This window comes from Anabas testudineus, chromosome 12 (genome assembly GCF_900324465.2).
Source record: "Anabas testudineus chromosome 12, fAnaTes1.2, whole genome shotgun sequence".
In the NCBI taxonomy this organism is placed as follows: Eukaryota; Metazoa; Chordata; class Actinopteri; order Anabantiformes; family Anabantidae; genus Anabas; species Anabas testudineus.
Genome location: NC_046621.1, coordinates 16,612,423 through 16,631,446, shown reverse-complemented (window position 1 = coordinate 16,631,446; position 19,024 = coordinate 16,612,423). Strand labels below are relative to the sequence as shown.

At 38.0% G+C, this 19,024-nt stretch overlaps 1 protein-coding gene across 2 annotated transcripts in view; it reads right to left on the bottom strand.

Annotated features, from left to right (window-relative positions):
* kif6 (kinesin family member 6) overlaps positions 1 to 19,024 on the bottom strand; it is a 45,586-nt gene that overhangs the window by 11,452 nt on the left and 15,110 nt on the right. For both annotated transcript variants that reach the window (XM_026353820.1, XM_026353821.1), the window contains 4 exons: positions 15,760 to 15,863; positions 13,108 to 13,213; positions 10,976 to 11,135; positions 4,745 to 4,942 (listed from right to left, as the gene is read on the bottom strand). In XM_026353820.1, coding sequence (XP_026209605.1) covers positions 4,745 to 4,942; positions 10,976 to 11,135; positions 13,108 to 13,213; positions 15,760 to 15,863 — 568 coding nt within the window. The remainder of the gene's footprint in view (positions 1 to 4,744; positions 4,943 to 10,975; positions 11,136 to 13,107; positions 13,214 to 15,759; positions 15,864 to 19,024) is intronic.

Sequence of the window (19,024 nt, the reverse complement as noted above, 5' to 3'; positions counted from 1 at the left end):
TTCAAAGATGACCAGTGGAAACAGGAAGCACCAGAGCTCAATTGTGAATGTCATGGCAAAGCCTGTGAATACTGTAAAAATGTCATTGACATTATAGGGTATTTCTGGTAGAATGTTAAGGAAAATAATGAATTTAATAAATTTTGAAATAAGGCTGTAACATAACAAAATGTGGAAAAAGTTAAGCACAGTGAATACTTTCTGGATACACTCTAATGAGAAGGAAACTCAAAAGGAAGATACTACATATACCTTGGAAGGTCACATTGCATTCTACTGCTGTGGAAAATGGCTTCAACAACATCTTTTACAGTAAAACGATCTTCCGTGCTGCTTAAACAATAAAATTATGAGCATAGACGGACAGGATTTGGCAACAGAGAAGAGCAACCACAGAAATGTGTCAATCAACTGCAGTGCTCTCTCTCAATATGCCAAATGAAATGTTCAGTAAACCAATAAGCAATTGTGGAATTCACAGAGCAGAACAAAGCATATTGAGTACAACACTGCACTAGATTGTGTATTTGTCTTAGATTACAGAGCAGCATTATTTTGTGTTGTGAAAAACCCAAAACTACACAAGGATATTCAAGAAATTCCCTCCTTGTTAAGAATGAGTGGACTTTTGTGACAAAGCGTTCCTAACCAAAGACATACTAAGAGATTAATTGTACTGTAGGACAGTCAGGAATTTTGTTTCTTTATTTTTGGAAAGTTCTGATTGAAACCATCAGGCATTTCACAGGCAACCGTTGCAAGAGCCAACCTCAACAAATCAGTTTGGGGGGTTTCTTGAGGGAAACGCACTCCATTCGACTCTTGTAAAGAGCAACATTCCAGGAATATCTAATAGTGATATGACAACATATTATGTTGTACTAACATAATTTGTGGGGTAATGAGATCACATGGAACCATGAGCCAATTTTCCTAATTATTCTTTTCCGTGCTTCAACTGCTGACAAACTAGAGGAAAGAGGAGGACTGTGTCATGACTATTGCTGCTGTTTTGACAGATTTTAGAAATGAAAAACAAGCAAAATGAATTTTGACTATTGTGTTACTACAAATTATGACAAAAATAGTAAAATAGTAATACCAACTGTTAACTGTTAGATGAAGAAGCTGGTTTTACATAAAAAGAGCAATATCTCTGCGTACACTACACATTCCTACTGGGGCCTCCTTCAGAGGACAGTAGTAGTAGACTTACTAAGGTGTCCTTCCTGTCTCAGGTTTCTTCTAAGATCCCAGAAACGTGTGGAGGACCTGGTAGAATCATTAACGTCTCATTACAGTCTAGCAGGATTTATGTTAACATTTAACTCTCCCTGTTCTGTTCTGTCTTCTTTCAGCCCTGATAAGTTTAAAACAATTCATGAGCAGCCTGAATTAGAACAGGAACATCTTATCCATTCATTAGCTCAAAACGATTCAATGGAATACAGCAGAAAGGCACTGTACATCTGTACATGTAAAAGAAGACAATAAATCAACTTCAGGAAAACCATCTGTGCGGCATCTGATGTCTGTGTGCAATTTTCAGTGCACAGATCCAGTTCTATGGAGGAATTAAAATCTTTTAAAATGTGCAAATGGCTTCCAAAGAGACAAAGCTCCTAACAAATAAACACTGCCTAATACTCATGTTTTACTGTGAGCTGGCGAAACTAAGAGCCCAGCACTGAAGCATAATTTAGGTAGAGAGCAGAGTAGTAGAGATTACATGCTATTCAATCAGCATTTCAAACAGTTTCCATGGAAAGGTCATCATCATTACATATAAAACTTATGTTGAGGTGACAGCAATTGCTGAGGAGCAGAACTGTTAGAACACACCTTAATTAAGATGTACATAAACATTCAGTGCAGCATGAGGAAAAGAGAAGTGAGACAGAGTAAAGAACAATGACCTAATACACATATAGTTTAGTTATGAGTGTCCATATGGGCAATAGAAAAATCCACAATAAATGCTGAATTTGCACTGTAATACAGTGTACTGTTTAGTATGGAGCTAAATGTAATGTCCTACTGACACCACGGTATTCACTGGTGCTTTTTAAAAACGCCTGACACCAGGTGTGCCCCAGGATTCCACATTATGCAATTTAAAAACACTGAAGTGTAAGAAGTGTCTTCTCTGGTTCTCCTGCAACTACTTAGTGTGTTCTTAAAAGCTTTTGGCCTCTCTGGACAACATCAAGCTTTCCCTGCTGGTTAACAGCTGATGAGCTTGGAAGTGTGTTCTGCTCACAGCTTTAGTTAAAGACAGAAAAGAAAGAAAAGAAATTTCTCATGGAGTGTGAGAAAAGTGGATGAACATTCCACAGTGGACATGTAACGGCTAACAAGGGACTGTGAGATCTGGGAAATTTTTGGAAAGGCAGCAACTTTTCCATAACAAACTACACAATAATATATAGCACCAAAAGAATCTAACTGTATAAAAATTCAATCCAGTGACAGTGCTGTGAAAAAAGTTGTTGCCTCTACTGAAACAGGCTGTTTTTAAAGTTTATCCAAAACTTAAATCACCAGTAGAAAAAAGTAATCAACCCCCTGAACTTAGTAGCTAGTTCAGGTCTGGACTTGGATTAGGTCACTCCAAAACGTACTATTTAGAGATTCATAGGTCAACTTACTCTTATTTTTGGAGTCACTGTCTTGCAGCATAAACCAGTTAAGCTTGAGCTTCACCAGGCTCAGCGATGACCTGATGTTCACTTTCACAATTCTGTCTTAGAGAGTTCTTATCACCCTGGTCCTGAAGCAGCAACACATCACCAAACTGGTGCAAAAAGCCTGCTGTGACTGAAATGACGTTAGACTTAGTAGAGGCTGTATTGGAGAAACGCACACAGGAAAAAAGACTATTCTACAATACACTGACCACCCTCTACACAACATCCTGATGGACCAAAGAAGTGGCTGCAGTGGACGACGCACCTCACTGCGTTGCAGGACAGAAAGATACACGAGATCCTTTATCCCCACAGTCATCCGGTTCTACAACACCCTACCATTACAGTGGTTTTGCTTCGTGGATACTATTTCTAAAGGTCAGTGATAACTGACCTTTACTGAGGTAAGAGAGAGACCTGCAGTTTTCAGATGTTTTCCTTGGATCTTATGTGATTTCCTGGATGAGCAACATTTCTGTTAAACTAATATTGAGAGCTTGGCCACTTTTGAGAGGGTTCGCTTTTGTTCCAAGTCTTCTCCATTTGTAGATAGTCATGGTCGCCATCTATGCTATGATCATTAGTGTCATTCTGGGAAACATAAAGTACATACTGTACGACTTCAGCACTATAGCTATCCATGACAGTGCTCTTCAATGACCCCTCCTTGAATGACTGATTTACTTACTAATTTTGACTGGCCCAAATTCAAACATATGTTTGTTTTTTAATAGAATCTTCTTTCAGAACCCTGTTTGCAATTACCACTTTGCTGGTCCTATTACCGCACTGGGCACCATTACACAAAAATGTCAAAGGGGATAGGGGAGTTGTGGTTAGCACAGACAGGAGAGCAGCCTCAGCTTGATGAGCTGCTGGCTCACACTCCTGTGCCCGATGGCTATGACCGAACTCGTTATATGGACTTAGGTTTATCATCACACTTGAGGCTCCACTTAACCAAAATGAAACAAAAAAGACAAACAAATTCTCTCGGTGCCTGGAGAGAATATCTGAAAAGCCTGATTGGCTTGACTTTGTGCAACCTTCACTTTCCTGTAACATTAAGACCAAGTTCATTTCTAATAAAAGTTAGACTTACAGTCAAATACAAGCAGCAGTCTGAACACTCTTATTCCTCCTCTTCCCTGACATTATAATGTAAACCTCTAGTAGGGATGTGCCACAGCAAGACAACATGGAGATCAAGTTCACATATTATAGGTTTTTAAACCCACCAGCTTTTCATCAGCAACAAATTACAGGTTTAATATACCATACTGTCTAATGTTGCCTTACTGACATGACTACACTGGGCCACTTGAGTGACCTCCAAAGGAAACACTGATGACACTGTTTAGAAATAAGTCCATCTAGAGAGCACTGGGACATCAGACTCTGCTTTGCAGTAAAATCCAGAAATCAAGGATTTGTCATGCTTCAGAGGGAGCCTAAACAGGCACACTGATAATCAGCATGACCACTGTGGGCTGCCCACATTCCAAATGAGAAAGATCACTTAACTGTATTCTTAGCACCTAATCTTCTTCCATTTCTGAAAGACTGACTGTCACGTTTAGTTCACACCTGTGTTATTTAATTTACTACATTATTTGTCCCCATGCAGTGCTTTAACTACTTGCAGCCTGTCAGCAGCCATAGTCAAGTGTCATTTCTGACATGTATTACATTACATTATCCATACCTTATGCACAAATTTTGGGTTAGGGAGGAAGCTCTCGCAGACACAAAGAAAATACACCAGCTCTGCAAATAATGACTAATGTTGGCACTGGAACTGAGATACTCACTTGAGCCAACATACAGTTTCAGTGCAACCATAGTGCAACCATAAAGCTTAGGCTAAGACATAAAATAAGTTTTATGTGGCATAGTTTTAAGAGTCTAACTTGTTTCTGAGAGTTCTGCCACCACCCCAGCACAATTAAAGTAGCAGTGATGTTGTGGAACTTAAAATTTATTAGCAACATCCTTTTCCACACACATTCCCTATTACTGTAGACAGTACACATTCTTGTGGATGTAAAGTGAAGTACCTCTTTTCATGTACTGTGTAGCTCGTCCTCCTTGGTCAGTTGAGGTGGTGTCTTTGCTTCCTTCCTTTAACACTGGGTTTGCTGACAATGTCGAGGCATTCTGGGAGACAAGGCTCTGGCCATTAGTGATGTTAGCAAGCTGAGCAGCAGCATCCTGGGCCCTTTTCTTTTCCTTCTTCAACATCTTAACTAAGATACCTGCAGACACTGAGTTAAGGACTGTTGTCTTTCCTTTAGGACGAGGTTCTGGATGAAAACAAACTCTTTTAGTTGCACAATCATAGCAATTTGGCCTATGAATAAACATTGTGGTAATGAATAACTACACTTTTCAGGATACAAGGAGAGTGAGAGCCAGAGTTATTGTTGGATTGATTTGCTATGAAAGGTAGCAGAACATGACAATACACTATAAGAAGGTAGCATTAATAGCAATTTCCTACAGACAGCAGGCCTTATTATGGTATTTTATAATGCCAAAGCTGACATGTGCTCAGTGTTTGACCTTACAGACTCAGGGAGATGTCATGGTCTGGGATGAATCAGTGGGGAGAAGAGGAGCCAAAGCATCTGCCAAGATTCAACAAATCTTCTCCCACTGATGAGGCTGTATGTATATGTTTGTGTGCTTGATTCCAAGTGTAGATGTGTTGGTAAGTCTGGTTGTACTTGTGAGAGTGTGACAAAGAGTACGTGACTATGGGACGAGGCTGACATACAAGAGCTGCTGCTGAGATCTTGTTCACACTTTTTTTTTTCACTGTGACAAGTTTAATTACTTCATGCGCAACGTCTGCATATGCATACTATGAGGGCAATTTACTATAATCATTTCCTATGTTACTGTCTCCTATTCAAACTTCAGCTGGCCTCACATACCTTTTTTTTAACAATAATGCATAAAGCAGAGTATAATGCCATTTAGCACTTGATTTGCATTTGATTATCAAATTGAAACCCTTTACTGTAAACCAAGAGCACACTGTTGTTAGTTGTTACTGTTACTGGAATTACATTAAAAAACCGTATGAGAAACATGATAAAGACATTATACAAGAAATTGTCAAAATATCAACAGAAAGAAATCAAAGAGTGTCACTTGTTAGAAAGTGAAGGGCAAAAAGTACTGTATGCCTATAAAACACAGCCAACAGGTACATGAATAATACATCTACAGTCTCATAAAATATTCATTCATCTGTTTTTCCACTAGAAATGAAATGTGTTTGACAGCCTAATCACAACACATACTTTAAAGTCAAATTAGTCTGTTTTTCAAGCGTGGGTATATCATGAGATTTGCAGACATCAAGCTGTGGCCAAACTTAAACTATAGTGGTCAGCAGATAATTTAGAATGTAAGAATAAAAAAAAAAAAAAAAAAAAAAAGTCAGAATGTCATTATTTTGGATAATGGATGTAGTCCTGAAGAAGCTGGAGGAGTTTATATCCCTGTCAGCCAATAGAAAGGGGATGACAGTGGGAACAATAACACAAAGAAACCAAGTCTCCAATTATAATTTCCAATGAGGCCAACCTTCTCAAAACTGCCAAAATTTAAACCCAGCACAATTCAGAATGACTAAGGCAAGCCAACATTTACTGAGAAATCTGTTTGTCCTCTGTCATTGTTTCATGCAAGTCGTTACTTTAAAGTCTTGTTCACCGGGTTTTTCCATTAGTGGGATCTCTGGCGTCAGATATCTTCATTTATGCTGCAAACATACTGTACATGCCATAGACTTCGATTATATGATGAACAATTCTCTTGGGGGTTGCAAGTTAGACTTGTGGGCTGGTCACATGCCATTAAATCAAAATGTTGTGGTCAGGCTTGTGATGTGCATTCAATCTCTCCATCTCATCTTTCTTGTCCCATTCTAATAAACTGTCAAATAAAGCATACATAACGTGATATAAAGAAAATAGAAGAAGGTAATAAGAGAGATGGGTAGGAAATCCATGAAACAGAAACTGTTGAGCTGCAAAAAAATTCGGCACCAGTACCGCAAGCAAGAGCTTCCGGCCTCTATTTTTTCAACTATGTCTTTGCCTCTTAGCCTGGTTAGTAAAGACAATGTGTCATAATCATAATGATAATAATCCAGTCACAAATTAGCAGACTGATGACCTATTCTTCCAATACGAGAGAAAATCAAAGAAAATCACAAGCCCATGCACTAAAGAAATTAATAACACTGGGCATTTCCAGATTACCCCTACTGTATATTGTTTTTATGGACTATTCTGACATCTTTACTTTTTGTATTCTTCATTGTTTGTTTGTTGTTATTGTTTGTCATTTTTAAATACAGTAGATACAAATGTTTATTAGGTCCTTTTTTATATATATATAAAAAAAGGTTTTGTTTATTTATATATATAAAAAAGGTACTGTTAATTTTGAATAAACAAAAGTCAGTTTGGCCAGGCATGCCAAAGCCAAGGGTCTGAATCCTCCATTTGCAAAAATGTCTCTTTTTGTTTATTCAAAATTAACAGTGTCTGAATATTTCTAAACCGACTCTATTACTGCATGCTCGAGTGACAAAGCCCTCTAGTGGCCATGTGAATCAAAGCTCTTGTCAGGGGAAATGAAAATGTGATTCTCTCTGTAATATGTGTTGGTTTTATTTCTAGGGACTGTTGTCTTCATTAGGTTAAATCTGTTTGTGCAGTGCCATTTCCAAGACAAAACAGACAAAGACAAAGACAGAAGACTAAAGCCACTTGTTTTAAAGACCTGCTGACGTCAATTCCAGCAACAAACCAATAGTGGGTATACTACAGTAATACTGTGCTTCATTTTCTGCTAACTTCAAAAAATGATACAAATAATACCTTTTTTTTTTTTTTTTACTGTATAATCAGTTTAGCCCAATCAGGCAAAAATGTCCAATCTGAAAAAAGACTGATTTTGTCAATTTGATTCTATCATCAATCATTTTCAAAATATGCTAAACTGTTTGCAGCTGACAGAGATTCTCTACTCTTGGCTCCATCTGTGTTTGACAATTCCTATTGCTTTATGGGTAAAGAGCTCTTACAAAACCAATCTGGATGAGCAGCACAGCTGTCTCAAAAAATAACAATCAAGTAAACAGCCAAAGCCTCCCAGTTCCACACTGTTTGTCATGCTAGATGACACATTAGCATATTCATGAATACTATAATAGGACTAGTAAGGATGATTATGCATCAAGGCTGATTGTCTGTTTAATCAGACCCACAAGTATACAGTACAACTTTAAAACTGTGATGTTTAAAAGAGGCTAAAAACAGAAACAGTCTGGACTAGACTGTTGTGACATAATTCCAATATTAAAAGTTACAGTATACTACATACCGTAAATTCTGTTATGTTAACCACTTTTCCTGTTAAGGGTCATGGCAGTGCTGAAGCCAGTCCCAGCTACTATAAGGTGAGAGGCAGCATTCGCCCCAGACAGGCCACCATAGAGAATATAAAAAGAAATAACACCACATAGAAAGTCCCCCAAGTCGTTGTAGCTGTGAGATGACATTGTTAAACACTACACCACTGTGCTGCCACAGTACATTCAGTAAGCAGTAAAATAATAGCAACACTTCCCAAAGAAAGGTTGTTACACCTACAGTATTTTCCATAACGTCAAGCTGCAGGTAAGTCTACATCAAAAATAAATCGTTTACCAAAATGCATTGTCTGGTTTGTCGGTGCCAAAATGGCCACCCCTAGGACGTGCAATACTACGAGTATAGCCAGAAAAGGGACTAACACAGTAGAAGATACTCCAGATAGTTGCAGGAGCCCCACATATTCTTTTGTGTAGAGAAGATTGAGGTGTCCTTTTATAGATTTTTTCTCTGCTAAGTACTTGTATATGGAGCTTTTACAATAAAGGATCTGAATCTGAAATTCCTTTCAGTTAACACAAAACAATGCAACTGTGCTGTATTATTATTGCAATTGTGACATAGAAAATATCTTTTTTAGATACAATCACCTGTGAGAGAAGAGAAAAAAAAAGTATTTACGAGAACTAACTAATGTTTACATGTAAAATGTGCATATTTACATGTTTGCTAGAACATCTAGTGTTTTTCCATGTGGTGCTAATTTTGCTAATTATTTGCCCTGCAGGTTTTATTTCCCAACAGCATAGCTCACAAACATACCCAAATGTTGGATGGATGTTTTTTTTTTACTTCAACTGGCCGCCTTATTTCTACAGAACATTGACATTAACAAAGACACAGAAACACAAAATAGTGTGTTTCACAATGGACAAAGTGGACACTGTCTCAAAATACCTATTTCGAGTTTTAAATTTCATGACCTGAAACTAATGACAGCCTTAAAAATAAATGACTTATGGCCTGCAGGGTACACATGTATTGACAAGCCTGACTGATCTGGTGTTCAAGGCTAAAATTTGTAATACCAAGTTTTACTTCATTATAGCTGGACTGGAAGTTGGACAAACAAACAGAACATTGTTAAGGCAAATGTTGATGAATGAACATCTCTCCACTGCAGCTGCACTTTGTGATTACCTGTAGACTAATAACAATGAAGAGATGGAAAGCAACATTTATCCAGAGAAAAATAAGTTAACATATAAAATGTATATCATAGATGTATTTCCTCTGAGCACTCATGAGTGTTTGATTGTTTTTTCTTGTCATTAGCAGAGTAAACTAAACACTACCAGGTGCCCCACTCCCATGCAGAGTCAACCACACATGGGAACACGCAGGGGCAGCAGGGGGGATACAACAGGGAATTCTCCCATAATTAACCCAGTGAGGATTTATCAGTCTGGGAACAGTAGGCCTGTACTATAACAAAACACAGCCATCCAGTAAACTGTAGGTTCCAGGAGGTGTTGAAGGGGTCGGATAGTTAAACAGACAAGAAAATCATGGTGATTTAGCTACAGGACACATTTTTAAGTTGAAATGGTCTACAATCTAGACAGTTATTAGGGCTCTGGCTGTAAATGATGTCACCTCTAAGGGTTGATGTACCCAAACTATAATGTTGCATGCTGCAGACAGACCACCCTGACTGAGGGACAATTTAGGCTACTGCAATCTTATATACAACTTTTACAATGAAAGTACATGGATGTATATTTAGTAAGGCAATATAATAAGTTGAACGTGTGCATTACTTGCTGAAATGTGTGGTTTTAAACATGCACATTGGCAATTTTGCCAATTAGGGTGAAATATCTGCAAGATCATATTAGAGAACTGAGGTTTTTGTGGCTAAATAATCAAGCAGACATCTCAGTTTTCCGACTAATATACTGTGATCTAATTAGAAGCCGCAGCAAGGCGCACTGAGGGAAGAATAATCCCATAGAAATTCTGTTCAAACAAGTTATGATTAATAGTAATTATGATTAACTGCAGTCATTAGATGAAGACCTATTGGAACATATGCATGAGAACAGTATTCCATGTGTATTTTGGGGCACTGCTGATGAAAACAGATTTACTTACATATCATAATTTATGGTTGTACAGCATGGTGGTAATTAAATCATGCAATAATCCAGACAGATTGACTTTAGTATAAACACATTTCTGCTAATGGAGATTTTAGTATGAAAAATAAACATATGAACTAGGATGTGGAGATGTATTTAAAATTTTGAGACCTACCTTGTATAATTAGTTTTTGTTGGAATAGTAATTCCAAATGCACATTCTGCTACATGTAAGCACAAAAGAAATATTAATCTTTGAGCAATTAGCTAATGCTAAATGCCCCCAATACTATTGTCTTTAATGTGTGATGCAGATATGAGAACTTGTAATGTCATGTAAATAATATGTATCTGAAACTAAATGATCATTGTGATTAAGATATGTATCTAATGTCTGTGAAAGAAGCTATCATCCTGCTTATAAATAAATAAATCAATAAATAAATAAATACTGACAATGTCAATGCCAATAAGAGCCTTGGTGTATTTGTTTGACAAACTATTTATCTACAAATGATACAAACCCACCAAATTCCAACCCACCAAAGAGTTTGTATTTTGAATAATGTTAATCACTTTTTGATTCGGTCTTTTTGTGTAACCGAATCTGTCTGACAGTGTGAACATGCAGACTGAGATGTAAATTATCTTGTCACACATTGTCTAATTTGACTACTGAATCAAAGACCCCCAGATTCAATGTAGTCCTTCATTAAGAACTAAACTACGTTGGCTGCACCATGTTAAAGGATACTGATCTCATTATCACGCTGAGTCAGCATCTCCTTTAATTTGGCCACTTCTTCTGCGCTGTGTTGGGCATCTTGCATTACTTCGTCCTGCACTGTTGCTGCTGGTGAATCCTGCCCATTACAGCGCCTGTTTCCTCCATCTTGCTTGGCCAGAATCATTCTCTGTACATAGAAAAGAATGGAGAAAAAAAACAAACAACAACAACAACAAAAAAAAAAACACAAAATAAAAAATGCTGACCTTCAAATGAATAAATATACAAAACTAAATAAAATCAGATGGAATTGAATTGAATATCCAATAAACAACAAACAAAACATATAGGTCTTAAAAACAACTGTCTTAAAATGAATACTGATATAAAATGTGTTGACTTGTCTGATTTTCAAGGCCATGAGTATGTGGGTTTCCTAGAACCATATGCGGTTTTTATAGCTCAATACATTTCAACCTTAATAATATTATTTTGTGGCAACAATTAGATCAGGGCAAGTCTATAAAAACAATTCCAAAGCTCTGCATGTCCCCAGGAGCATGGTGGCCTCAATAATTGTGAAATGGAAGAAGTGTGAAACCACCAGGCGTCTTCCAAACTTGGCAATGCACCGACATTGGTCAGGGAGTCTTCTGCAGAGATGAGAGAACCTGCTATAAGGATGACCACATCAGTAGCATGCCACCAATCAGGCCTTTGTGGCAGAGTGGCTGGACAAAAGCATTTGACAAAGATAACAGAATTCCAGGCACTATGTCTGGTGATCTGAATTGAGAGAAGTATAGCCAGCACAGTACAGCCCAGAGCTGAACATCAGGTTTAAGTCATATACAGGGCTAAGCACCTGGAGATGACAGTTAATGCATAGGATTGTTGAACTTCAGAAAGATTAAATACTCTCCAAATGAAGCACAAAAAAAGACACTGAACTTTTGACTGATGTTTTCCAGGTTTGTAAAATACCATTTCAATGTCATGTTGCAGTGCATTGTGACAACATACTACACATGGTGCAAAGTCACACTGCACATCTAAACTCACAGTGCAGTAAACTCTAGAGATCCGCTGTAATGTTTGAACATCAGAGGACACAGTCTGAAATATGGACAAGAAGATAATTGAGAATGAAAGAGCTAGCCAGGACTGTGAACAAAGAGAAAAAAGTTCAAATCCAAACCAGATCCAGAATAACTGGAGTATGACTGGGGTGATGCTCAGAGGAATGTAAACCAAACAGGAGACAGTTTGCGGATCATAACAAACTGAAAGAGAGATAAACAGATATTCAAGTAGGATCTGGAAATGCTTCTGGTGGCTGCTATAACTCCAACCAAACCAGAGCCAAGGAGCAGCATGAGCACTGCTGTGTTTTCCCTGTGCTCATTTAGTATTAGTGGGTTACTGGCTGCTGCGTAAGAAATGTTGAATCAAATTCACATTATTTGTGATTTGTCTATGATATGTCAGAAAACAATGAAAAATGTGCATCACTATCTCAAATCCCAATGTCAATCAAGACAATCACTTGTTTAAACCAAGCAACACAGAGGTTTACTATTTTGTTGTCTTGCAAATTCTAAAGACGATGACATGTCAACATTACGCCCTGCATCTAATAAGATGGCAAATAACTGCAAAGCAAGAGTGTCAAGCTAGAGCATGGGAACATCAACAGCACTGGATAAAACTAGGTATCACTTAAAATAATTAAGACACAGCAGTATCTTTGACATTTTCTATAGACATAGGTACACTTCTATTTTTTGTTAATGTTATCAATAGGAAAGGGGTAAACATGAGATTTTAAGTTAGATTAGAAGTGTGACTACAGGAATCAATGTTATTAATTCAAAAGTAAAGCATCACCCAGGAGAGTGCAGCAGGGGGAGCTATTTAGAAGAAATGACTGGTCAGTTGGTCATTGCTGAGTTCATAGATTGAGAATGTGAAGTCAGTCAGTGTCATTGTCACATCTTATTGATCTAATCAGATTTTTTCATTGTTACAGCAGAAGATAATTACAGAAGGCCTCCTTTATGCTAGACTTGTGTAGTACTAGTGTAGCAACTGGAACTGAAAATATCTTGGGTATCACACAACACTGTACACAGAGATAGAATTAATACATAGTATATTACCTTCAGCATGGAGAAACAGTACTGGATTTTTCTCATGTCTGGTCCCAACAACAGTGTCATGTCTGGATCCGGGTCATCCAAAAAGGCCTTGACTAAGTCTTCCAACCTAAACACACAGACATAAACACAGACATGGTTGTTCTAATAACCTACCAAAACTTGAACCAATTCCAAATTCCATGGTATAATCCTTCTTCATTAAACGACACTCAAACAGTTAAGACGTATAGTTGCGGAGTACTTCTGATGTTTAAAAATGTGGGTCTGGTCAAAGAAAACTGTTTACTTCAACATGTGTTCCAGCTCCACTGGACCAGCCTGTTAATAAACTATCACTAGATGGTAGTCCAAACATTGGTTCTTCAAGTACTGGAATGGGCCACTGGAAAAGACCAGGAGGCAATGGACCAGAAGGATCCAATGTAGGCACGACAATGTGCGGTTTTTATTTTCCGCCGTAACGTGTTCAGTGCAGAAACACGCTAGGTTTACATGACAAAGGATTAAAAACAAACATAGCGGTCGTGTTTCAGGGCCCTGCGAGACATCAGTGGTTTTCTGATATAAAGTTTGATTTTTGAGAATGCCCTTAAATGCCATTGACAATATTATATAAAAGAAAAAGTTAATCTTTCAATGGCTTGAATTTGATAGTTTCCAAATACTGTTTCCAAGATGTGAGGTGATGGTATGTATCTAGCAAACTAATTTTATGTATTTATGAAAGTCAACTTAAAGTGCATTCAGCTTCTATGAAAAGGTTTGGTACTGCATGTTATAAAGCACTGGAGGCACCAGTGTTAGTCTTCACGAAAGATAAAAAGGTGCATTTGGAAATGTATGAACAAACAAACCAGGATATGTGCAATCTCTCCGCAATGAAAAAGTCAACACATCTTGTAAATGCGGTTACAACAACAGACAACATTAAAGCTTTTCTCTGTGAATTTTAACCACAAACGAGGAAATCTGGAATAATCAGCTGGGTAGAGAGGAAATAATAAAAAGGCCAACTGAGAGGGCCAACGAACGGTAAATACATCAGCCCTGAACAGGCAATGTGCCTAGTCCTCGATGGAACTTTTGGTCTGAACTCTGGCCTGCTTGACAGGGTCTCTTTGCCTTTTGAGTACTGTATAAGAGCAGAAATAAAGTAGTCTTGGCTGAGGCACTTCATACTGTAGATCTGTTTAAGCCTTAGTGAATGAGGCTTCAACTGAGCATAACTGAGCATGGTAAAATGCAAATGAACTGCACTTACAGTGGCTTTAGGAAAGATTTAGACCTACTCACTTTCTGGACAGTGCTTTGTGTTGCAGATAGATTAAAAAAACTTCTCTGCAGACTTTCTAAAGTCTAGGCTTTTCTTGGGCCACTCAAGGACATCCAAAGACTGATCCCAAAAGTCTAATTGGGCTGTCATACTGTATGCTTTTTAGTCAAAGAGGATTTCTGAAGCTCTGTCAGTGTGGTCGGTGGGTTCTTGGTTACTTTCCTTGCCAAAACGCAACTTACCCATTTACTCAGTCAAAAGGATTGCCAAGTCTAGGAGGAGACCAGGCCCTTCTTCAATTTCACAATCATTAAGGTCATGGTTTAATACTAACATAAAATAGCATTAAACAGCTTCAGTGGCAAGAAAATAGACACACATAAAACCTTTTACTGCTGGTTCTTCACATTAAGGCACACTAAGCCAATGGATACATATCTATATCTATATCTATATCTATATCTATATCTCTATCTATCTATCTATCTATCTATCTATCTGTCTATATATATATATATATATATATACGTATAAATGTATAGATATATAGATATACGTAAAACCCCAAACATGGGTTTTACGTGGTTATATAGCTATATAGCTATAGTAATAGTATAGTAAAAGTAATAATTCTATCAGTCAGGCTCAGAAGGCTCAGAAGTTAGAATCCAGACAATTTCTCTGAGCACTTGCACACTTGTCATTGCGCTACTGGGAAAACCCGAGATTTAGAAACTTTTTTTTTCAGCTTCATCGATACATCTGCACAATATCATCACTACAGAGATTTTGTACTTCAGTCATAGTTCATCAATTCAGTTTGCTGCAGCTCCAGGTCATTCTCTAAACACATCTCTGGGTTTAAAAAAAGGAAATAGGCTTCACCTGGCACAATTGGTGTGCCACAGCAAAAGATCAGGAAAGAGGTTTCAGTTTTTCACGTTTGATAAATTTACAAAAGAATTCTTATTAAATATTACTCAATGTCTGTTTCTATCCAATTAAAATAAAAATCTACAACAGTGCAAAAGGGAAGGGGTCACTGAAGTCACTGTAAATGCCTATGAAAAGAGTCAAAAAAACAAACAAAAAATGTAAAACTACTCTATCCTCCCTGGGTCTGCAAACATCCTAGAGGGCTGACAGAGACAACATGGCTCTATACATGTCTGCATTGTCCTTCACTGAGGTCACATCGTTATGGTATACACACATAAAGTAAAAACTGTAAAACCCTGATGCATAAAGCCTGCTTTGAGTGAGTTGATTGTGTCTCAGCTCTTTTGCTATCTGGATATCTAAACATTGCACTGAAGGCCAAGGTTCATACACTGACTAGATTAAAAGGACAAAGTATCAAGTAAATAGAGGAGACATACTTCTGGATCTCCTCTACTGTTAGCTGGTCATCTCTCTGCTCTCCTGTCGACATGGCAAGTTCTTCTTTCAGAGACTGGATCTCTCTTTTCAGACGTTCTATAAGCTGAAAGACACACACACACACACACACATACACACACACACACACACACACACACACACACACACACACACACAAACAAACAGGTTAGCAATCTACTGTACACTTTGTGAACACACACAATGTAAAAATGCACATACAAGCACATGCTTAAATACACAATTTTGCGGCTGCCAACTGATGAGACAATCCATCTGAAATTGATCTTGTGGCTTATTGTACTGATGTGTTTTCTGGACAAACTTAAATGAATCCAGCTTCAGCGAGAAAATGCAGGAAGCAAAACATAAAATAGCGTAAACAGTTTCAGTGGCAAAAAACATAGATCCACGTAAAACCTTTTACTGCTGGTTATTCACATTAGGGCATACTAAGCTATTTTTGCAAAGTAATAACACTATCAGGTCAGGTCAGTATCAAGGTCAGAAGAGAGAATCCAGAGAACTTATCTGAACACTTGCACACTTGCTGCTGCACTACACCACTAACAGTGCATTCCATAATTGATTCTTCATTGTTTGTACACAAAATCTTTTAAGTGAGATTCAATCCTAAATCTCTTTGTCCACACCTGAAGGAAAAGGTTAAAGGTAAATCCACTTGAGAAGTATCCTTATTTTGTTGTTAAACAGTTAATTGTAGTGTGCCAACAGAGATATAGAACAGGTTAAATGTGAAAGGGCCCACAAGTCAGTTCAGCTTGATTTTTCAGCAGGGAGTTTTACAAGATTTTAACTGGTCATTTCTCATAGGGTGAACCTTTCTACATTACTATTACATCTAAACATGTCATCTAGACATGCAGTTAGATGTTAATTGTGGGGAAAAATAAGCCAACACAAAAAGCTGCTGATTGTAATAAAAATTCTACACAAATCCCACCACAAAACAACACACTTAACCACTAGAAAATGACTGGCAATTGTTCTTTTTGCCATGTGACCCACTTCTTTCTTCAGTTTACCTTCACCTTAATATCACTAGTCAGTTCGACCACACTGCAAAATACTAAAGCAGGCTGAAAGAGTGGAACTGTCTCACTGGCAAAGTGTAAATAAAACAGAAAATGGCGACTGTGTGCTGGAATCACACGGTGATACTCACACACAATTGCTAGGGAGCCAAAGGTCAAATAAAACTAAATTAGGTCAAAGGTCAGAGTGACTCATGTAACTTCAGGCAGACACACCTTATAACTGAAAAGCCAAAGCCAGTCATACAGTCAGACACTGTCAAGTCAAGATGGTCTTGAGAAGAAACAGACCTGCGGTGTGGTTTTGGGTTGATGCCACCTAACTTAACAAAAACTTTGCCCCTAATCCAGCCCATATCATATTTTCTTAACATGAAATATCATAGCTGACCATCTCTCACCAGAGCCGCTCCCTGTATCTCCTTTTTGGAACTCATGGTCTGATGTAATTCTCCCAGCTGCATCCTCAAAAGCTGACCGCCAGCTGTTGGTCAGCGGAATCGTGCAGTCTATTTCAGAGCGTCGAGCCCACACTGGTACCACAGCACCACAGCAGATTTCCATCCACTCTGAATAAAAACTGACTCAGACCATGTGACTGATGATGTCACCATATGCTATGGAGATTTATGTTAAGACTGCACATCCAGGCAGCACAAAGATTATTACAGTGATGGAAAAGTTTTATTACCTGTCTGAATACATACATTCTAGCCGGTGCAGAAAACCACCAGAGTAAATGTAAGAAGACACCTAAAACGGGCATAAATTATGCTGTATGCTACTGACAAACATTGCTGCTATTATAAAACCTATTTTTTCTTTAGGAAGAGGAGGTATGGTTTTCATTTAGCTGTTGTAGACTATGGATAGAAGCGCTCTGTACACCAGTAGTGTACACAGAGTGGTGTACTAATGCTCTGCACTATACTACTACTGTACACCACTCTGCTCTATCAAATACCAAACCAACACTTTCACACCACGTCTTTCTGGTGGATTATAAGCAAGCTACTGTTTCACTCGCAGGTATGTGTATGTGTGTGTATGTGTATGTGTATAAGTAGACAGAGGCTTCATGTTCAGATGAACCCAGCCAAATCCTCTGCTCGACCTGAGATAAACACTACAGAGGTGGAGGAAATGTCTTCTCTGACAATTGCTTGTCTAAATGGAGAATTAGGATTAATCTTAGTGCTCTTGTTGGAACTAACAGTGTCAGCCATACAGTGGCAAGAAAAAATATGTGAACCTTTAGAATTTTGTGGGTTTCTGCATTAATTTGTCATAAAACGTTATCTGATCTTCATGTAAGTCAAGAGTGTTAACAAATATGATGTGCCTTAAAATAATAACACAAAAATATTCTGTTCTTTCATGTCTTTATTAAAAGCAACCATAAAAACCTTAATGTAATGCATGTGAACCCTTGGAATAATGACCTCAAAAAGGCTAATTGGACAGGTGTAAGCATACCTGGAGTCTTGTTAAAAAAATCATTTTGGAAACCACTCAAACCTTTTGAGTTTGCTCTGCACAAGATGAATGTGCTTATGTGAGCCATGCCCCACCAAAAGGAGCTTTCAGGGGAGCTATGATCAAGAATTGATGATGAAGGTTAGAAAATGATGTCAAGGGCCTTAGAAATTTACCACTCTAAAGTTGCAAACAATCTACAAATGGTGACATTTTGCTACTGTGGCTACTCTACCAAGAAGTGGACAGTCAATCAAAATGACCCCAAGAGCACAACAAACACTCATTAATGAGGTAAAGAAGCAACCCAGAGAGACAGTCAAATATATAAAGGCATCATTGGCACTGTCTAACATCTGTGTTCATGAGTCTACAGTAGGTAAAAGATTAAACAAGCAGGGTGTCTATGGCAGGATACCATGAAGTTGATAAAAGTAGGGTTGAACTATTTACACTTAGCACTACATCTGGAATAAAAAGGTCACTGCATATCATGAAGGCATTATCCCAATCGTAAAGTATGGTGGAGGACACATATTGATTTGGGCCTGCTTTGCTGCACCAGGGCATGGCCAGCTTGCAGTGATTGGGGGGGGGAGATGAATTGTGCAACATAAGGTTTTAAGGGTTCACATACTTTTTCCACTAGCACTATGATGTTTTAATGGTTGTTCTCAATAAAGACATGAAAGATTGGAATATTTTTTACTTTTTC